This window comes from Anoplolepis gracilipes, chromosome 1 (genome assembly GCF_047496725.1).
Source record: "Anoplolepis gracilipes chromosome 1, ASM4749672v1, whole genome shotgun sequence".
In the NCBI taxonomy this organism is placed as follows: Eukaryota; Metazoa; Arthropoda; class Insecta; order Hymenoptera; family Formicidae; genus Anoplolepis; species Anoplolepis gracilipes.
The window spans coordinates 19,654,465-19,676,941 of NC_132970.1; the positions used below are offsets into that span (position 1 = coordinate 19,654,465).

A 22,477-nucleotide genomic window follows, 5' to 3' on the forward strand; every position below is an offset into this window, starting at 1 on the left:
TTTACGTGAAACTTTTCAAGGTGCACTTTAAGAATTATAATTATAATCTGTATAATTATTACGTTAATAAAGATCGTTTTATATTTAAAGAAGTCTCCCTTTATTGCATGTGCGCGAATGTGAGAAAGGAAAGCGAATAGTTGCGTCGCGCGCGTTCGGAAAATAATATCGATAACGTTCCGCGAACGTAACAATATAAATATTCTTGTGATTATAATGCTATATGTATTTTTAATATGTAGTTTTTATTATGGTATAATATACATATTACAACATTTTATGTAAAAATGATAATTTAATAAATACTTATTTTATATATAAAACTAACAAAATATAAGTCAAATTGCAATCAATTCTTTTCTTTTTTTCAACTACCACCAAATCGAGCCAGTTGGATAATTTTTCATATAAATAGAATAAAAAAAGATTATTCTTAATTTTTTTTAAGAGAAGTGTTTGAAAGATTTATTAAAAAAATTCATTACAAAATTTTTAGTAAATATATAATATGTACTAGTATAACACATAAAAATCGGAAAATAAATATATATAAAATACTCTTTTAAACTCTCTCTTTATGTGTAATTTCTTTTTTTGATTTGATTTGAACTGTAATCAGTTATAAAATATTTTAGTCTCCGAAATTTACTTCCGTACCGATCTAACAGGAAATTATAACGTGGTATAACGAACTTGTTCATTATTAAGTTATTCTCATAGTCACTACATTAGATTATCAACGAAGGCATTTATGCTATACACATTCCGCTGTACCTATCGGATTAGATAATATATATAAAACTATTCATATTCTATTTTTCATTAAACGTATAATAAAAATATATCGTTTACCAATCAATTAGTCAAAATTTTACAAACTGCAAAGTTGCAGAAAAATCAATCTTACTCTTTCAATTTGCATAAGTTTATTTAATTTTTAAAATTACATTATGTAATAAATATAAAATCAATTATTACTTGTCAGTGTTGCTATTTCATTTCTTTCTTCTTCAAATATGCTGGATTATTGGTTGCTGCTTGTTATAGCAATGTCTTCAATATCTGTTTTGAAGTCCATTATCGACCATTATTTTAGCTTAAATTGATTCATCATCTGTAGAAAATAATTAAAAAAATGAAAACTGTAAAAATAATTTCAGCGTTATATAAATGCTACAATTATTATTACTTTATACAAATGTAATTCTATAAAGTATTAGTTATACTTATATATTTTATACATATAATAAATGCAAAAAATGACTTAATATCCGAATATAATGTTAGATATAAAAATAACTAATTTAAATATTTAAATATATATAATTTATAATATTATTCATATATTTATAGCATAAATTTATACCTTGTTCATCTTCTTCACTTACTGTTGTGTTACTTTTCATATTATCATATATGTTCTTTATAAGTTTAAATATACTACTTTCTATTTCCGCGTCATCATCAAAATCTGTATTCAGAATGATTAAAAAAATAAATATTAAAATATTTTTAGTACCATAAAACCTTGTTCTACAATCAAATGTATTATAAATTGGATCATAACGTTATTATTATTAAATCATAAAATTATTATTATTAAATCACTGATATTCGAATGTCAAAGTACTCATATACGCGAATATTATACACACCTTTACACGATTACTGAAACACGATTTTGACAAACTATCAACTATAATTAAATAATATACTGACAATATTTAGTTATTATATGTGTACATAATAACAACAGTTTTAATTTGAATTAACTTAAATATTTATAATATATTTATGATGTACATAAAAATCTAACATCTATTTTTTAATATTTATTGGACACAAGAGTATATAATTACAAAAATAGTACAATCATAAAAAAATAGTATAATTAAAAAAATATACTTAAAATTATTTTACCTTGTCCGGTTTTTGTAATTTGATGTTTTTTCATTAAGTGATGTTGAAAATGACATGATAATTGAACAAAACTAGACGAATTACATTCCGTGCATTTTAGTTTTACATCGTCTACAAGTTTATAATATTTCCATATAATGATATTTAATGCACTTTTTTCATTGTTAATTTTAAAATGTTTTCTGAAATGTGTATAACAATACGCCATATTGAAATAAATTGGATATTTTTTTTTACAATCCTTTTGTTTACATTGTGCTCGCACTTTTTTTTTATCGCTTTCTATTGTGCAGTGTTTCATCCACCAGATTTTGCGTATAAATTTTGCTATTAAATAAATAAAAAATAACAGTAACATATTATTAATGTTATAATTTTTCACTCAGCAATATACGTAAAGATATATATATATATATATATATATATATATATATATATATATATACATATATACATGTATACATATATATCTGTTTTGTATGCAGTTAAATTGTTGATTAAGAAAATTAACACACATACAACATAGATGTTGTGTTTTTCTTATTGTGCTTTTATGTTTAATACATAAAAATAACTTAACACTTATAAATTTACCTTTACTATTTATCTTATGTTTCTTGGTTTCTGTCTTCTTCTTTTGGAACATACATTTTATAAGATTTTTATAAGATGATATAAGACTTATTCTATCTGCTTCCGCTTCACTACTAATCCCTTGGTTTATTTCACCTGCATATAGAATAAAAAATAAATGCTAAAATATCTTTAGTATTATAAAACTTTATTAAGTTATTATATTTGTGTGTAATATTAAGTTTAATTAATTTAAATATTCATAATATTCTTAAAGCATATAAGAAAGTCAAATATCTATTTTTTTAAATGTTTATTGTATATAATAGTAAATAATTAAGAAGTATATAATTAAAGAAATTGTACTATGTATAAAATTAGTTTTTACCTTGTTTGCTTTCAATTTCACTTTTATGTGTTTGTGTTAAGTGCGTTGAAAAATCTTGGTCGATTTGTATTTGAATATGTTTATAACATTCCAAACATTTTAGTAGTATATCGTCTTGAAGTTCAAAATATTGCAAGATATTATTTGATACATTTTCTTGTCTGTAAATTGCCGAATGTGTGAGCTTAAAATGTCTACGGCAAGTTCCAACGTTAAGGAAAACTCGTTTTTTCTTTCCTTTATCTTTACAATATTTACATGTTACCATATCGTTTTCTATTGTGTAATGTTTTATCCACCAATGACTTTTTATCACTTTTTCTTCCGCTTTAATATTATATTAACATAGTGTAATTAATTTATCTTTTATAATTTAAATATCCATATTTTTACATCTTTGAATATTATTTGAACGAAATAATTTTCTAATACACAATTATTTTTAATACTTGATTTTACAAATTTTTAATTATATTCAAATAATGGATGTAAAAAAATAAAATATTTTGACAAAGTTAGTTACATTTACCAAATAAATACAAAACAACGGTAATGTAACATTAACCGTTATGTTATTGTTGCTCTATGTTTAATGGGTAAAAATAACTTAATGTTTAGATAAGAATATTTTAACACTTATACATTTACTTCGTTTAATTTTTTCATCTATCTTCAGGTTTCGGAACATACTTTTTATAAGATTTGATATAAGATTTATTCTATGTGTTTCCGCTTCACTATTAATATTTTGGTTTATTTCATCTGCAATACAGAATAAAAAATAAATGTTAAAATATCTTTAGTGTTATCAAATTTTATAAAGTTATTATATCTGTGTGTAATATTAAGCTTTATTAATTCAAATATTTATAATATACTTAAAGTATATATAAAAGTCAAACATCTATTTTTTTAAATGTTTATTGTACATATTAGTAAAGAATTAAAAAGGATATACTTAAAGAAATTGTACTATATATGAAATTATTTTTTACCTTGTTTACTTGTAATTTTATGTATATTTTTCAAGTGCCTTACAAAGTTTGTGTCGAAATATATCGAAACAAATTCATCACATGTCACACATTTTACTAGTATATCGTTTTGAAGTTTAAAATATTGCAACATAATACTTTTATTTTCTTGTATGTGAATTATCGAATGTTGCTTTAAATGTGTCTTGTAATTATTCAATTGAAACATAACTTTATTTTCTCCTTTATTACAATAATTACATTTTGTCATATCGTCTTTTATTGTGCAATGATTTATCCACCAAGGGTCTTTTTTCATTTTTTCTTGCGCTTTAATATTATATTAACATAGTGTTATTAATAAATATTTTATAACTTAAATATCCAAAAGTTTAGATTTTTGAACATTATTCAAACAAAATAATTTGCTAGTACGCAATTATTTTTAATACCAGATTTTACAAATATATTTATCAAATAAATACAAAACAACGGTAATGTAACATTAATGTTATAGCAGTAACATAACGTTAATGTTATAATTTTTCACTTAGAAATGTACATAAAAAGATGTGTATATATATTGCAGTTACGTTGTTGAATAAAAAAATTAGGAAATAGATATTATGTTTTTGTTGCTTTAATGGGTAAGTATATCTTAAATAATACTTATAACATAATTTACCTTCTTTAATTTTTTCTTCTATTATTTGTTTTTTACTAGCCTCTACTTTTTGGAATACGTACTTTGTAAAATTTGATATAATATTTTTTATATTTGGTTCCACGTCGCTATTTATTTCTTGATTTTGTCCATCATCTGCATGTAGAATGATTGAAACATAAAGGTTAAAATATTTTTAGGTCAGTAATATATCCTATATCTACATTTAATCTCATTATTTATTTTAATTATAAAATTCTTATTATTAAATCACTATTAACCGAATATCAGAGTTTTCAGATCCGGAAATATTATTTATGTGAATCTTTTTGTTTGCGACTAGTTAAACACGATTTTGACAATCTATCAATTATAATTAAATAATATAATAAAATAATAATTATATTATTATGCTTAAAATATAATAATACTAAAAATATTTAGTTATTATATCTGTATATGATATTAGCTTTTATATAAATTATCCTAAATATTATTATATAACATATTTATAAATTTACAATAAAGGTCAAACATCCGTTTTTTAATATCTTTTTCTATATAAAAGTATATGTTTGAAAAAATAGTACAATACATAATATACATAAAATTAACTTCTTTACCTTGTTTGTTTTCAATTTCACTTTTATGAATCTTTTCTAAGTGATTTGGAAAACTACTTTTTAATTTAACTTTGATAGGAAATTTGCATGTCATACATTTTATTTCATCGTCTTTGCATTTAAAATATTGCATAATTTTATCTTGTGATTTTCCTTTTATATTAAATTTCGAATGTCGTGTTGTTAGGTGTGTTTCGAAATCCGTTGCATCAATTGAAACTCTATCACGTGTGTCATTACAATATCTGCAATGTGCTTCATCGTTTTTTATTGTGCAATGTTTTATCCACCAATGTCCTTTTTCCATATTTTCTTGCGCTTTAGTATCATATTAACATAGTGTTATTAAACTAAATCTTTCATAAATAAATTTTTCGTATAAATTAATTATTTATATAAATTAATTATTCATATATATTTAGATCATGGACTATAATTTAAATCAAATTCTTTTGTATACAATTATTGTATTTGAATACATAATTTTGTTATTAATTGTATTCAAATATAATATAATATAGGTACCATTAATTACATTCAAATTATTAAATCCATAAAAATTAAAATTTCAAAATTGTAGAACTTTTACCCAAAACGTTGTTTTTTGATGTACTCTTTTTCTCGTCTTCTTCTGATGAGGCATACTTTCTCTTCTTGCTATTTTTTTCCATATCTGCTTGCGTATTAATAAATATGATATTAACACTATCTATTATACAACTTATGATATCGAACACAAGAATAGAAAAACTGCTTCGTCGCAACGTATTCGTAGAATATATTTGTTAAGAAAGGTCACGAAAGGAGATACTATTTTTCTGAAAAACATAAATATTGATACACAATTTAAATCTGACTAATGTTTGTTTTGTATCTAATTATTTAACGATCTCCTGAAATTCACGCTATTTACCAACATGAGAAATAAACTTAAAAATAAAATTATTTGAAGAGTAAAAACTAATATCGGTTCAGCAATTTTTTTATTTATTTTGTCATAGGATACGAACAGAACATCGAACTAATTAAAAATTATGCATCTTCAAATCAAATCACATTCTTTTTGAACTTAAATATTCCTTTAAACTTAAGATTTACGGGACTAATATACATATAAATTATTTTAAATTATGTAAAATTTTAATTATAATTTGTTATATGCGCTGCTTGTGTATAATTATGTTTTTATGTCTTTTAAAAATGTTTTTTATATTTACATTTTTAGAAAATATTGAAGAAATTTTAGAAAATACTGAGATACTTTAAAGGTTGTAAAATTAAAATTTCAATATTTAGACAATAATATAAGAAATAAAATATATTAAGAATATAGACTTTAATCGAAATATGTATATACCATAAAGTATTCAAGATTTATTTATATTTATCTAAACAATTAGTCAAACTTTGATATAGCAAATCTGAGTTTTCACAACTGTTTTCATTGCATGTGGTCTCCTCAATTTAGCTTTTATAATATGTAATAAATTTTTTTAATTACAATAATTTTTATTAAAAATCATAGATTTTAATTAATTTGTGATAATGGAATCTTAAAAAACTTCTTGAGTTTCAAGCTGCATATCAAATTATACATGTGTATTGTAAATATTTCGTAAGTTTTCGTAAGACGTAAGTACGTTTAAATCAAATGAGATATAAAGTAAGTATTATAGAATTGTTAATAGAAGTATGTTATGATAAAGAATATTTATTTATACAAATGTATAATGTTTTATTGTGTTATTAGTAGATAATATATACAGAATGTCTTTGTAAAGATGGACAATTTCTCGTGAGCATGTAGAGCAGGTAAAAATTTCTATAAAATTTTTTTCTAAAATGCATTTCTACCGAAATATGTGTCTCTAAAGTTTAAATTTACGAATCATTTTTCTTAAATAACTTTTATATTACTTTGTAGATCTTAATAATAATGTATAAGAACTGTTTTTATTATTAAGTAGAAATTTTTAAAATAGTATGATAAATTTTTTTTTTTTTATTATTTCGGAAAACATGACTATGAGTTTGTTTCTTATTTATTATAAATTTTTAAGAGCCAAAACTCTTTATCATTCATTCTAGATTTATAAAAAATATATAAAGAAAAATTTATAAAGAGATATTTTTTCGAGAATATGTAGAAAACGAATGATCAGTGTGCTAAAAGTATAGAATGTAAATCAGCGCGTGTACAATTTATTATAAATTTTTATGAGCCAAATTACAAAATCCAGCTCTTTAGTACCAATTTTAACAATGGAAATAAGAAATATAAAGTTGAAAAAATATAAATTTTTCGAGGCGTAGTTTACTGACAAATATCATTGTCTTTACTTAAAAGGCAGCAGTGCAGCTAACGATAGATTATATTGGTAGAACCGATGTATGATAAGAAGAGATAATAATACCGTCTTTATTTCTATGGCGATGCAATAATGTGCGTACGAACATATATCGAGTGACAGTTTATTTCTCAATGTGATAGCTATGACATCTGAGTTTGCTTATCACTCTTATTGATTCTTAATCGACTCTCTAATACGTGTCTCTTAACGATAGACTAAAATAATTTCCGCTTTTTTATTAACTTTTTAATTATTTTTTTACTTTATTATTGTTCATTTTTTATTTACCGTAAGTAAATCTTTTAAATATATCTTTTTATAATTATTTTTAATATTTATTGATAAACTTAGTTCTCAAAAAATTGATAAAATAGTCACGTGGCAAGATTATCGTAATCATTGATCAATAAGCATATCAACGGATCGAAAATCGATTCTCTGTTGTTAGGATCGGTTCGTACAAAAATCGAATTGAAAAGAATTAAAGATAAAAAAAAATCGATTTCCTGAAAAAAAAATCAACATCACTTATCACTATTTTGTACACCCAGCGTTAGGAATAAATTTGTGAGTTTCAAAGCACATTTAGGTGTGTGTGGTTGTGAGTTCTGTAATCGTATCAATTATTACATTATATGTTATGTTTATTAATTTATATATTATTATATACAATTATTTATATAAAATATATATTAATATGCATATAAAGCGTCGCGGTAGCGTTGTGACGCCAAAACAAAAAAAAATTTTTGTAAAAATATTTATTATTTATTTATATATTTATTACAATTTATAAGCAGAGGGTCTTTGTTATATCCACTTGTGCGTCACAAGTTGAGCGACGGTTGTGTGCGATTTGTTGTAATTATCTCGTGCGTTTCAAATCTATATGATGGGTTTCTTCTTGGTCATTGGTTTTTTCCAATTTTGCCATTATAGCATTATATTGAGAAGTGCATTTCTGTACTTTTGTTTACTTTGTATCGGAATTACCATTATCTCGTGGCATTTTATTTGAAAGTGACATACACTGAATAATTTTACGAAGATGTTGCTACGTAGGATAGTCATTACTTTATTACCGTATTATTATTTTGCGTAAATTTTAATTTTATTAATTAAAAGTAACATAAAAAACAAATTATATCGATTATAAATACGTCCGAAGAAATTACAAGTTATAAGTAAAAGTAAAACCAAATAGTCACAAAATATAAAAAAGAGGGGATAGAGAATACAGATTAAACATAAAATTAATACAAAAATATAATAAGAAACATGTATAACAAGAAAATTAAAGCATAAACAGCAGTCTTCACTGGACTTTCTTCAGTGCCGAATTAGATAATGATAAAGTAATAATAGTTAAAATACAGATAAAAAAATAAATAAATAAAAATACAAAAATTGAGAAACCTGATGATGTCTAATTGTAAGTCGCGTTGTTAATTATTATTATTAATGTTAAATCTTTTCTGACACACATTAGTTCAATATTCAAATATCCATTAACAAAGTTGTGACAAAAACTTGTGGAAGAACAAAATAGGGTCACAATGGTAAGTCGCCTAGAAGGATATTATTTATAATTTTTTATTTTACAATAATTTTTTGTGGTAAAAAACCGATCAAATTTAATTAATGGACTCACCAATGAAAGATCCAATACAGATGTACAAAACGCTCAACGGACTCGCAAGGCTCACTATTTAAAATCTATGTTCCGTCCCAGTCAGAATTATCATTCTCATCATTTCTTTGGTTCATAATTACGAAGCTTTAGGGATAAGATCTTTCGCGTTTAATTTTTAAATTTGACTTTACCTATTTATATATAAGTTCACTTGCTCCTTAAACTCTTATATACCTCGTTTATAATGTATAGCATCAACGAAATAATATGTATAAAATAATATTAAAGATTTCCAATTTCTTACAGACGCTTATATTTTTTAAAACACTCGCGATTATTAATATCCTATTAACAAATATTATGGCTAAAATAAAAAAGTAAATCAAAATTCAAAATGTTGAATTAAAGCATGGAGAAACCATGTCTACGACAAATATTAGTATAAAGAATATTTTTATAATCAACTTATATATATAGTAATTTTAATCAAAATAATACTTTATAATAATATAAGAGAGAAATTTTTTAGATATAAGTACTTTTTCAAATCATCAGATACAATATAATCATTAATAAATAAAAGCTTTGCAAACAAATAATAAAGGGAATAAACTCCATAATTTAATTTTTTCTGCACTGTTTTGATACCATTCGGCGAACAATGCTGAAACAAAATGAAAAATTCCTATTTTTACAAAATACACTTTGCACTTTTATTGGATAGTATATTTGAAATTATTGGATAAATATTAATTTTGATCGAACCTTTGTCGTCGCGATTCGTCATCCAGCCGATCACAGACTGTCTCTTATTCTGTCGTTTTAACCACGCATTTAAAGGCTCAAAATATTTGAGCATGGCACCAGCGTCTACTCTATTTACTCTACCTCTTGTCATTTGCCTGATGACATCTTGCCATGGTCTGGAAGATCCCATCGACAGAACGTCTCTGTATATATAATTACACAAACATAGTTTTAGCAATAGTGTATTTATTTCCAATAAAAACACTATTTAATTGCTTTCACAAAATTCACATACGATAATAATCGACCAGCTTCCCGTGATCTGTAAATATCGCAAGTGTGCAATTCACCTGTGTGACCAGAAATATCACACAATGACTGGAACAGTTGAAATTGTAAGGCAATGCTTACAAAATATCTAAAAATTAATAAAAATATAAAAATAATATATTTCTCTTAATGCTACCTGCAGAGAGTAACAGTAAACATACATGTATTTATTTTGTATACTTACTTGACATAAAGACTGTCCGCTGCAATATGATACTTGGATGCTGGATCGAAATTCCTTTCAGATCTAGGTACAGGTGGAACAATACCCTGATATTGCAATCTTAATTCCCACCAACGTGCTGTCATATTTTCCACGCCATCGCTAAAGACGTGCCATCTCCACTTGAAAAAAATAAATGCATGCAATTTATGATTATTAAATTATATATATATAATAAAAACAGTTCTCTTACTCAAAAGATTATGTCATGAAAAACTTACGTAAACATAGAAAGTACAATAACTGCTACACCTACACATGCAAATTATAAATTAATTATTTAATTATTTGTTACCTGATCAACTATATAAGCGAATGGCATATAAGTCACTTTACGGAGTGCCATTAACATCAGAAAATTGATGCTGCTATCATATTCGTTTGTTATATTTTTGTACAATCCGATTTTATGCAAATGTTGCGGAGTAAAGACAGATAAGCCAATTGCATCACTAACAGCTTCGTAAAATCCTAATTAAAAAAAAATATAATTATAATATACATATAATACCATATTAAATTTCAAGATACAGATAAAAGAAAATACCTGGTATTGCTTCATTTCGGAATAGGATTGGATGATCTTTGTATTGTAAATAATATTGCAAATATGCCATTTCGTAATGTGTCGATAATAAATCCTCCATTGTATCTCTGGTACATTGTTTTATCCTGCAATTACGTAAAAGAATACAATTTTAAACACTGTTATTACTTTGTCATTTTATACACACATAAAAAGCTAATTCAGAATTAAATAAAAAATTAGCTTGCATAATAAAATTTCTAGAAATAACAAAAGAGTAACCTGTAATCAATTCTGTTACAAAAGTCCCACGCACTGGGAGTGCATTTAACTTCTCTGTCAATAGGTTTTTCAAATATAGAAAATTTCCAAAATTCCGGCGGCATCGGCTTCATTCCGAGCGAAGTGAAAAACTCCTCTGCTATTTGGAACATCCTTTTTACCATGAAAACATTCTTTTATATATAACATTATTCATATCATTTATTCATATCATTTTATATATAACATTATTATTATATTTTACAAATTTATAAAAGAGTGTATCATACGTTTCAGAACGTAATACCTCATTGGAGTGATGTTCTGAATCATTATATCTACAGTCACATCGAGTTTTCTGCTCGCAGGAAAAGGTTGCACCAATTCGAACAGACCTTCCCAATTTTGAGCCCACATATTTCCCAAAACATGCGCCGGTAAAGGTCCATCCTCTTGTATTTTGTCGCCGTATCTTTCAATCAGCTTTGATCGCACGTAAGTAAAAAGATTCTTATACAGCGGCGAGATGGCTGACATCACTTCTGCTATATTTTGCTGAAAGTATTCATCTTCGAACAACTCTCTCATCTGATCGCCAGCATCAGCAAAACCTTAAAACAATTTATGAGCTTCGAATATATTCTTATACAAAAAGTATTGTTTTATATATCAAGCTAAAGTGTTACATTTATAACCGAAGTTATACCGTTTAATTTAGCTGCTCGATTAGCCAATTGAACGTATCTCAAATATTTATTTTGAAGTGGTGGACCAGTTGCTTCGTGCCAAGCGTGCCAATAATACAATAATTCGTCATAGTCTTTTGATTGTGACATTATTTTATTAATATCTAAAAATAAATATAATGTTATGTAAATCTATATTATATTTATCTCTTTGTATCAGATTAAACTGAACCGATTAACCAACCGTGATCTAGATTCAAATTACAGTCTCCATCAATTTGTTTGTACGGACATACTCTAGCTTTAATATAACTCTCTTTCATCTCGGCTATTAAACGATGTGTCTAGATATTAGGTACAATAATAATGCGTGAATAAATAAATTTGATTGTTTGAATAGAATCGCAGGAGCATTTAATTGTACTTATTTTTTTAACGCTTAATTGCAATTTAAATAATATTTATATTAATTATATATATAAAGGATAAAAAAATAACATTTCTTTTATTTCAAGATATTTATCTACCTCATTAAATTTATCGTCTGTCAAGGAATTTCGACCTTTCGTAACAATCATTTTAAGTTCTCTTCTTGCTAAAGGATCTGGTATTCGACTCCAAGCGTAAGTGATTGCTTTTCGCCAAGAAGCCCTTTCAAATTTTAATTTTAGTTCTTGTTCATCTACCTGATAAAAATCATATAAATGTTACAAAATATTTATAAATTATTTTAATCATTAATATGTGTTGCTTTATATAAATTTAAAAAATCTGTTACACCATTTTCTGATGATTTGCATCGGTAACATTGGTCGCAAAATTCCATTGGGCCAGCGTCACTCTCGTGCACATTAACGAAGCTGCACTATCATATTCTCTCAGAAATAAAAGAGCGTCTCCTAAGTTTACATTGGTACCCTTTAAATAATACATGAAAGAGAATATTTAAAAATAAAATGTAATACTTGAATATAATTTAAAATATAAGCGTTTAAATTTAGTGTTATTTAAATATGTGTGTATTATCTGTATCATTAGGTAATCACAGGAAATATGTATTCTCTTGGACATAACGTAATTAAAGATAATTATGAATAAATGTATATTTCCAGCAACTTATGTATTAAGTATATAGCATAGTGTGAAACGACAATTACAATTTTAAATGTACTAGTTAACTGATGTGTATCCGATCTGATATGTTGAGAATAATAGCTATGATTTTTTTTTTCCGAGCGTGACCAAACATATAATTTTAGTTAAGAGATTGTAATCAATTCGGAATCTTACCTCCAAATATTTTCCATAAGTTTCTCCTCGTAATAGAATAATGCAAAAAGCAATAAGAATACGAATTTCCACTGTCACCATTTTCGATTTCAAGTTTATCGGTGCATTAACAAGTGACATAATGAGCTTCGTTTTATATGCATTAAAATGTCTTTCATTCTCAAGAAAAATTATAGTCACAAACGGATAACTACAATAATGACTTAAAAATGGGCGCATAAATTATATGTTTGAATATCATATAATTATTAAATAAGTCAATATTTTAATATTAATTTAAACACACGTTTAAATTACATAATAGCGAAGGAACATTTATCGGAAAACTGTGAATACGTATTCAATTATCGTATATTATCGTATATTCAATTATCGTATATTATCGTATGTTTGAATATCATATAATTATTAAATACGTCAATATTTTAATATTAATTTAATCATACGTTTAAATTACATAATAGTGAAAGAAAATTTATCGGAAAACTGTGAATACGTATATATTCAATTATATGTCATTCTTTTAGTGCAAATTATGCCATAATTCAAATCCAAATCGGATAACGTCAAAAATTTTAACAAAGTTGAATTATCGTGAATGATGTCCCGCCATAAATAAATCGCACAAATGTTTTTTAAATTTATATACTTTAGAATGACAATCGATCACTCGGCAACTGATTGAAGAAACCAACAACTCGATGTCGTCGCGGCAAAACTGAATCATGGCAGAAAAAGAGACGGGTCTTTCTGGGACGGATATTCCACGGGCGAAAAGAGGAAGGGACAGGCACTATCGGTGCGTGAAGCGTAACCGCCCAACGCATCGCGGCACACGCCAAAATCTTCCTATGTCGCTTTAATTTCGCAATTGCTCGATTAAATGTCTCATAATAGTTATTTAAAAAATCGTTGACATTTTTATGACTTTATATTTATTATATCAAAGCAAAGCAATATCTCTTGCATTTTCTTTCGTTACAACTCACAACTGCATCGCGTTGAAAAAAAATATATTTTATATATGTATAAAAGGATTTTGTATACTTTATTTTTTTTCTAACAGTAAGTATTAATTAAAATAAAAAAGTTTGAAATTTATGAGATGCACTTTGTACGCAACAGAATATGTATCCGAACTTCCGTCATCTCAGCTGTAGATGAATACCGTAACTTTAATTATGTACCTTGTGGCGTAATCAGTGACAACATGAGCGTACGATATAGTCACTATATAGACTATAACTGTCTCTTATGTTTTATAAGTAATATCGAACCTGATGTTTTTTATTCTTAAAAGTATATTAAGAATATAGTTAAATTTATATATATCTTAATATTTTATATCATACTAATATTTTATTTAAATTAATATCTATTTTTCTAATAAAAAATAAAGCAGATATATATTTTAAGTTTATTTATACAAAACGCAAGCATAACTCCAAGTGCATAAATATAATTTTAGCATATTATACAATGTAACTTTGGCTATTAAATGGGGTGAAAAAATAAGTCTTTTGAATGTAAATTCGCGAAACAAGTTATGATTCGCTGCTTATAAGCATCTGTCCAGAACAACACATATGTCCTACAACGGTAAATCTATTTTCTACGGTAGGAGAAGAGAAACATTGTACCTTTGTGATTTCACATAACTATGTTCACTATTACGTACAATTTATATTGCATAATTGCGGATATTTCGAGTCTCTTAAAATACAAAAGAATAGAAGAGTCAAAGATTGTCAAAATGTTTATGTCAAATAAGATAGAATATAATTTTAACTTTTATATATTTTTAATAATCACATAATATCTCTATAAAACGCCTTGCAGTTACTATCTGCTAGAATTGAGTTTTAGTAGTTGAATATTTCTTTGCCTGCTTAATTGTTTGTGGATTCTACGTAATTCCTGAAGTTCTATACGCATTTTAATAAACTCTATGACATCTGGTATCTGTTTTTATAAAATCTTTTAATAATTATAAAGTAATAAGTAAATATAAATATCAGTTTTAATTTTCCAATCTTTCAACATCTTTTATCGAGTCAAAATAAAACAATTGTAAAAAAAGATATTCGTCAAAAATAAGTTTTAAGTATTTCCAACAATAAAATGCAAATAAAAATATTACCTCAAAATCCTCTAATAATGTCATCACCGACTTGAGCTGTTTTTCCGTTCTCTTTATTTCAACCTCCATAGCTACTTTTTCAGACTGCAGTTTTAGAATTTCCTGCTTTTTAAAAGCAATCTTGTTTCTTATTTCATCCACGATAGACATCAAGCTACCTAATTTTTCCTTGTGCTTGGTCAATGCAATACTGTAACGACCTGCATTAAATGTAACGGTTTATGTTATTGCGAAAAAAATCGCAGAATTATCTATACATTATAGCTTCCTTACCCACGATCTTTTTCATTTTGAGCAAATACCGATTCTTTTCGTCGATTTCTCGTATGCAAACTTGATTCTCTATGTTCAATTGTTCGAAATCTACAGCGCGTAGAGCCTCGCCAAGTTCTTTCCTGTGCTGCAACTGCAGTTTGACTTTCCTTATCTGAGTTTTGATGGTAGTCATCTTCAATCTGATTTGTTCCACCGTGATATCGGCTATTTTCAACCATTCTTCTATAAATCTATACATCAAACTCGAATCTATTATTTAATGCCACGTAATGATCAATATAAATAATTGAGATGTTTATATATAACACCTAATAAACTTCTCAGCAGGTATTTTTCCTGTAATACTATCTACGCCTTTCAGTACAACGTTCTCTTCAAATTCCTCCCTAGCTTTACAAGTTTCGCGAATGCTCATCTCATTTTCTTCCATTTGCGCTCGCAGATATATTTTCCTCTTCGCCGACGTTTGTTCGAGTTTTATTAATTCTTTTTGCACTTCTCGAATTTCGGTATTTACCATTTCGATGCGACACGCATACGTGAGTCTATGATTTGACAATTGAGCGAAATATTTTATGTAATGAAAGGTACAGTGACAAAAATTGTGACACCCGACGGACTAACTTTGATCCTGCTCTTGGCGCTCTGGTTGTTAAGAGAGTTGGCGAGACGCGTCGACTTCCGGATTGAATGCTGCTAACACTTTCTGTGTCTCTGTCGTAAACATTCGTCAGACTTCCGCTTATGCTCATAACGGGTGATGTACCCGGGTGTTGAGACGCGATTCTTTGCACGCGTTTAGCGGTTTCTAAGATTTGCGCTATTGCTGAATAAAGCACGTAAAAAATTAAGATTAGCAATTTTGTGAAAAAATAAATCTAAAATAATTTGAAAAAGAAAGATGAAATAAAGATAGATTGAGAAAATCACTTTGAAGATTTTCAGGATCTCGACGTGCGAGATATCGTTCGTAAACATCGTTTTCTAGCTTCAGCAAGAGATTTGAACGAGCGATATTTTCGAGCGCTTGTCGTAATTCTGCTTCTGTCATATCTAAAAAATAAATAAATCTTTCTGCAATTTTTGAAATATAATTAAGATATAAAAGTACACTTATTTACATCGATATAACTACTTTACACATAATACAGATTTCTTTTTACCTTCATAATAACACAATTCATCTTGTTTAGGGGTTAAAATAGTTGCGATACTAAGGACTCGTTGTTGCGACATTTTTATTCTCCAAGTGTTTTTTAACAAATTATTTAAAATTTTGCACTATAGAAAATATTAGTATATAATATTACACACAATGTACAAACACGTGTATACAATTATTTCACACATTTTGCAATTTTTACATGTCACATGAACAAGGAGACACATACATTCTTTCCAGCTATTTTCAAGTAATTCTCAGCAAGTATTTTTAACCATAAAGTAAATAAATTCACATCATATTATGTGTGTGCTCAACGATTTTATTACATTTATCATAGTTTAAAAATATAGACAAAATTGCATAGCGCATTGATTAGTATTGATCAAATTGAACATTTCACACTAGAACCACAATCTTGTTAAAAAAACGTGTCAATTTGTGTTTAATTTATGACTAACGATATATACTTATCACAATTAATGTTAAATATAAAAATTTATAAATAGATCAAAATGTATTTCAATTAGGACTCTTCCAATAGAACTTCTTGCTGTATTTCAACATTATCAATATATAGAGAATACGCTATACCAATCTCTTTTTGTTCTGAACTGTAAGATCTGATCGCGGCTGGTAAATCTCCAACGGAGAAGAGAATCTCTGCACCATTGTCCATGAATTCGTTCTGTAAAAAAATTGCTTAATTTAAATGAAATTTTTAATATCGTATAATTAAAACATATACTTAAAATACATAACATAATAAAATTTTATTACAAAGTATGAATAATATAATACATTGTTTAATAAAAATTCTGTGTTTACCTCGACTTCCACCTCTTGTCCATTTACCCAAACACTATGAGCTTGTTTATCTATAAATATCATACAGAAAAAGTTAAGTATTTCAACAAATATACTTATAAATTGTTTTATTATATATAATTACCTAACACAATTCTATATTCGTCGTTCCCAACTTTAGCCAACCAAGTTTCCAATATCTTTGTTTGCGACTGAACAAACTGCTTATAACTCTTTCCATTCACCCACAACGAGTAAGCATATTTCAGACCTATTCACACAATTATCATGATAAAATAATAAAACATTTATCGTCGAAGATGGATAAGGCGATCAATCTCTCTCTCTCTCTACCTGGCATTGGATCGACTCTAATCACGAACTTAGTATTATTGAACATAAAAACTTCATCACCGACTAGACGAAACATCCAATCTCTGTGAACTATTTTGTCGCCATCAATTTTTACTATACGTCGGCCTGTCGCTGTACCATGTTCAAATTCCACTACATGATTCCCGTCGCTCAAAGGAATGGTCCACTTAGCAGTTGGTTCGTTAGCCGAACTTTCCAAATTATGAAGACTTCTAAGAAATGTAAAACATAAAAGGCATATATTTTAAAAAAAGAAAGAAATAGATTTATTAGATTAATATTAGATAATAATGTTATATATATATATATATATATATATATATATATATATATATTAATATTGAAGAGCTTTTATGCAAAACTGTATTAACACAACAAATATTATATAATACATTTCAACTTATTTTCTTAAAATAGATTAAGTAAGAATAGATAAATACAAACGTACATATAAATATTTTGATAATCTTGTAGTATTCTATCTATTTTAGTGTAGAACTTACAATGAATTTCGATTTATAAGTTCTTTTCAGCCAACGGTAAGCAATCAACTTGATTGCCAAGCATGTTAATTGCCTACCGTTGGTAGGAAGGATTAAAAATCGAAATTAGTTTCACTAAAAAGACGAATTTATATTTGCTTATTACATTAAAATTATATTAATTAATAAATCACAAATAATATTCATATTAATATATCATTTTTGGAACTTTTCAATAATTAAATAAAATATTAAAATCAAAACAAAAGAAAAATATAAAACTTGTTTATATAAATATTTCTGGATACATAACACACACGTACGTACACACATACTTAATAAAAGTTAAGAAAAAATAATTTTTATATAATATTATATATAATATTACTATAATATTTATATAACATATTAATTAAATTAATATTATAATTATATTGTTCAATAATATAACGAAACCATTATTGCCTGAAAAATCCAACTTTACTTGTTGATATTATACTTGACACAGTTTATATGTATTTTCAGAAGTAAAAATAACTACGATAACAACTACGTAGTACTAGTTAATAACTACGATAATGAATTGCGATAATTTATGCGTTGCACAATCTCTCACAATTATCAAACATAACTTTTTGTATTTTACTCACCGAAGTAGAGCGCCTGCCATACTTCTTGCAACTGTATCTGTACTGGCCTCCTTATTGATCGCCCTTACTACGACTATGCTTTCGATCAATAATCGAGTTATAATGTTTTACGTTATGTTACAATACTATTTCTTTAAACGTATTAGTAAGTTTGCCATTTGTTTTAACTATAAGTCGCATTATATGCATACATTACAATATGCAGAACACATAATAGACAAGTATAAATTATTAATTGATAATAAATATATAATTATTTAGCAATAAATAATTAATTATTTTTTATAGAAGAATTAATTAATTTTTTAAAATTAATTTTTTAAGTTTAAAAATAAGAATGAAAGCAAAACAATTTTGATAAAACATTTCTATGCAGCATTTTATTAAAGAGAAAGAGAGAGAAAGAAAGAGAGAGAGAGAGAGAGAGAACTACTATTTAATATATAAATGTATGTGTATAAAACTGCATTTTATGTCAGATATTTATTTCTATACAATCTTAGTCAAAACTACATTATTTTTTTTCAAATCTCGTTATCGACAAAGAATTAAAACAAAAGTATGCAAATAGTAGAAAAATGTATTACCTATTAAAATGCAAACATAAAATATGAAAAACAATAAAATATATATAAACAATGTTGCCTTGTTTACATATCACCCGGTGTAGGCGGTAACAATTTACCCGCACATGATCCGAAACCGATCTTGTAATCATCACCGATACAGTAACCTAAAAAACAATAAACTTCTAAAAATCACTATTTTTTTAACTGTAAATATATATTATATATATTATATATATATATATATATATATATATTATAATAGTAAATATATATATTAAATAATTTATTTCTTTTACCGCGAATTATTATTTCATCACCGTCTTGAAGGAATTTTCTTGTTGTACCATCTTTTAATACGATGGGACGTGTGCCTTTCCAACATAATTCTAGCATAGAACCATAAGAGTCCGAAGTCTAAAAATGATTATCACATCTCAATTTCAATTATCAAAATTGTATAATAGAATCATAATTTGCACCTTATAAAAAGTTAATATAATTGATAAGAAAAATTAATATAAGATTTTAAAAATATAAATATATAAAACATAAGGTAGCATATGGGTTAAATAATATCAATGAAAAAGTGACATTTTAAACGCACTTCTCCACTTATAGTTCCAGAGCCCATTAAATCACCAGGATTAATGTTACATCCAGTAATAGTATGATGCGCCAGTTGCTGCCGTGGAGTCCAGTACATAAATTTGAAATTGCTTCGACATACGGTTGTGACTACACCACTTGAAGCTGCAAAAATAAAGTTGCAATCGTATATAATTAATATAAGAAATAATGTAAAAAGAAACAATAAATGTAATATTTATAAGACAAACTTACGTTTAATGTCAACTTCTAATTTAATATCAAAATTACAGGATTCGTCATGTTGCAAATACGGAAATGGTGTTGGATCCTGAGTCATGTTGGGTACCTTGAAGGGTTCTAGAGCTTCCATTGTAACTATCCACGGAGATATCGTAGTTCCCAAATTCTTTGAGCCGAATGGTCCCAATGGCACATATTCCCACTTTTGGATATCTCGTGCTACAAAAGAATTGAAATAATTAAAATAAATGATTTTTTACAAAAACAATAATATATATTTTAAACAATTTAAATGCAAGATATTAATTAATTATAATATTTCTTTTAATTATATCAAAGTGTACCACTCCAATCATTCATTAAGACCATTCCAAAGATATGATCGTAAGCCTTCGAAGCTGGAACGGTATCACCGAGATTTGTAGGTGGTCCAACAAAAAAACCAACTTCGAGTTCAAAATCCATTAATCTACAGGGGCCAAAGACTGGTGCTGCGTCCTCGACTGGAAGTGTCTGACCACGTGGTCGTTTTATAGGTGTACCCGACACAACAATAGAGCTCACTCTACCGTGATATCCGACCGGTAAATATTTCCTATAATCATATTAATTTACAGATTTATTAAATAATCCGCGTATAATATATATTTAGAATTTACCAATTTGGCATCAGCGGATTTTCCTTGCCGCGGAACATGATGCCGACATTTGTGGCGTGATTGAGAGACGAGTAAAAATCCGTGTAATCGCCAATCTTTGCTGGCAAGTGCATTATCGCATCCTTCTGTGCAACAAAATTTCTAAAAAAAATTTTTTTTAATTATTTTAAAATCTTTATATATGTATTTACAACATTAATTTTCATTTATTTGTTTCTCACTTTAAGCGGATTTCCGGATCTTGCAAGGTATTATTGCTGGCAGAAAGCAGTTCTTGAAGTTTTAATCTTGCTTCTAGCCATGCTGGTCTTCCAAGAGACATAAAATCATTCAGACAATCACGGCGGAATACATCCTGTTTATTTTTTAATAGTGGTCCATCGAAATAATTTGCGATAGCACTCAAGTCCAAAATTTCATCACCAATTGCTACGCCTATTCTCTTTTCTGGCTGAAATATTTTGTACAAATATCTTTAGTGTATTATATACAAGTAGTATATTTTATATATAATATATCCATATTATAACATACATATATATTATTAATAAATAAAATTAATATGAATCTCATATTTCAATCTAATAAATCTGAAAATTTTTCAATGTAATATACTTTACTAACGAAAAGTTATCGAACGATAGTAACGTACCAGTCGATGGTATATTAGAAAAAACTAGACAAAGCTGCTTATAAGGTATTGGAGACATGGATTAATGTAGTCTATGAAAATATTCCATTTTTTGCTTAAAATTATATTTTTATGTAACATTTTAAAATCTTTTATTATACAATTCTTTAACATCCTTAAAAATATTTTATAGAAATATATATATATACATAAATATAAAATGTAAGTATTACAGGTTTTATCTTGATATAATCTACAGTTCCCTAAATCACATAAAGTTAGGTCTATCGTACATATGTATTTATGTACAACTGTTTTGGAGTCCCACTACGTAACATGGTAAATGTTTACGATGTATTTTGCCTTACTCACCTTATTCTTAGTGGAGAAGATTCCATACGGCAAATTCTCGATCGGGAAATCACAATCTGCTGAATAATTCACAAAGGATTTCATGATTACAGCTGTTTACGAACGACTATCTCGGACTCGACTTGCGTCGCGCACGCCAGTTGCGACGATAATATTCGTCTCCGTGATCCCACCAAGGTCCGACCGACAAGTATAATATATACACCTGTTTACGATTCTCGGCGCCGAGCCTCCGGTTTAACTAGTTTCACACATTAATAATGCAACGAAAACTGTATTTTTTTTTACTCTGTTTTTCTTTCACTGTTGCCTTGAATGTTGATTATTTAAACTTGAT

At 26.7% G+C, this 22,477-nt stretch overlaps 4 protein-coding genes across 8 annotated transcripts; all 4 read right to left on the reverse strand.

Annotated features, from left to right (window-relative positions):
* Window positions 1–584: 584 nt before the first annotated feature.
* On the reverse strand, window positions 585–5,941 carry LOC140669773 (uncharacterized). 2 transcript variants are annotated; one of them, XM_072899876.1, is made up of 11 exons: window positions 5,732–5,941; window positions 5,143–5,460; window positions 4,541–4,675; window positions 3,877–4,185; window positions 3,524–3,643; window positions 2,882–3,208; window positions 2,515–2,649; window positions 1,921–2,247; window positions 1,367–1,471; window positions 979–1,114; window positions 585–774 (listed from the first exon to the last, which is right to left on the reverse strand). In XM_072899876.1, the coding sequence occupies exons 1-10, from the start codon at window positions 5,811–5,813 to the stop codon at window positions 1,098–1,100; spliced, it is 1,875 nt and encodes a 624-aa protein (XP_072755977.1). In that variant the 5' UTR covers window positions 5,814–5,941; the 3' UTR covers window positions 585–774; window positions 979–1,097. The 2 variants fall into 2 exon arrangements, with proteins under 2 accessions (XP_072755977.1, XP_072755987.1); XM_072899886.1 differs by having other exon boundaries at window positions 3,530–3,643; window positions 5,732–5,940.
* Window positions 5,942–7,485: 1,544 nt separating this feature from the next.
* LOC140673242 (angiotensin-converting enzyme-like) lies at window positions 7,486–14,796 on the reverse strand. Of its 4 annotated transcripts, none has more exons than XR_012048028.1 (14): window positions 13,190–13,529; window positions 12,680–12,817; window positions 12,427–12,585; window positions 12,144–12,243; window positions 11,920–12,063; window positions 11,521–11,824; window positions 11,235–11,387; window positions 10,974–11,098; window positions 10,722–10,897; window positions 10,388–10,548; window positions 10,169–10,291; window positions 9,892–10,076; window positions 9,145–9,811; window positions 7,486–9,061 (listed from the first exon to the last, which is right to left on the reverse strand). XR_012048028.1 is itself a non-coding variant. In XM_072906082.1 (14 exons), the coding sequence occupies exons 2-14, from the start codon at window positions 13,307–13,309 to the stop codon at window positions 9,696–9,698; spliced, it is 2,004 nt and encodes a 667-aa protein (XP_072762183.1). In that variant the 5' UTR covers window positions 13,310–13,391; window positions 13,839–14,796; the 3' UTR covers window positions 7,486–9,695. The 4 variants fall into 4 exon arrangements, 3 of the variants coding, with proteins under 3 accessions (XP_072762183.1, XP_072762174.1, XP_072762158.1); XM_072906082.1 differs by adding an exon at window positions 13,839–14,796 and having other exon boundaries at window positions 7,486–9,811; window positions 13,190–13,391; XM_072906073.1 differs by having other exon boundaries at window positions 7,486–9,790.
* A 149-nt stretch (window positions 14,797–14,945) lies between these two features.
* On the reverse strand, window positions 14,946–18,070 carry LOC140673292 (cilia- and flagella-associated protein 263-like). The gene is made up of 10 exons (XM_072906177.1): window positions 17,720–18,070; window positions 17,596–17,645; window positions 17,362–17,455; window positions 16,769–16,886; window positions 16,536–16,658; window positions 16,230–16,431; window positions 15,914–16,150; window positions 15,603–15,835; window positions 15,330–15,529; window positions 14,946–15,151 (listed from the first exon to the last, which is right to left on the reverse strand). Exons 2-10 carry the CDS (start codon window positions 17,616–17,618, stop codon window positions 15,032–15,034), a joined length of 1,350 nt encoding a protein of 449 aa, XP_072762278.1. The 5' UTR covers window positions 17,619–17,645; window positions 17,720–18,070; the 3' UTR covers window positions 14,946–15,031.
* Window positions 18,071–19,549: 1,479 nt separating this feature from the next.
* Faa (fumarylacetoacetate hydrolase) lies at window positions 19,550–22,392 on the reverse strand. The gene is made up of 8 exons (XM_072906126.1): window positions 22,141–22,392; window positions 21,359–21,588; window positions 21,138–21,278; window positions 20,823–21,073; window positions 20,491–20,697; window positions 20,255–20,400; window positions 19,947–20,064; window positions 19,550–19,814 (listed from the first exon to the last, which is right to left on the reverse strand). Exons 1-8 carry the CDS (start codon window positions 22,222–22,224, stop codon window positions 19,732–19,734), a joined length of 1,260 nt encoding a protein of 419 aa, XP_072762227.1. The 5' UTR covers window positions 22,225–22,392; the 3' UTR covers window positions 19,550–19,731.
* Between the last annotated feature and the right edge of the window lie 85 nt (window positions 22,393–22,477).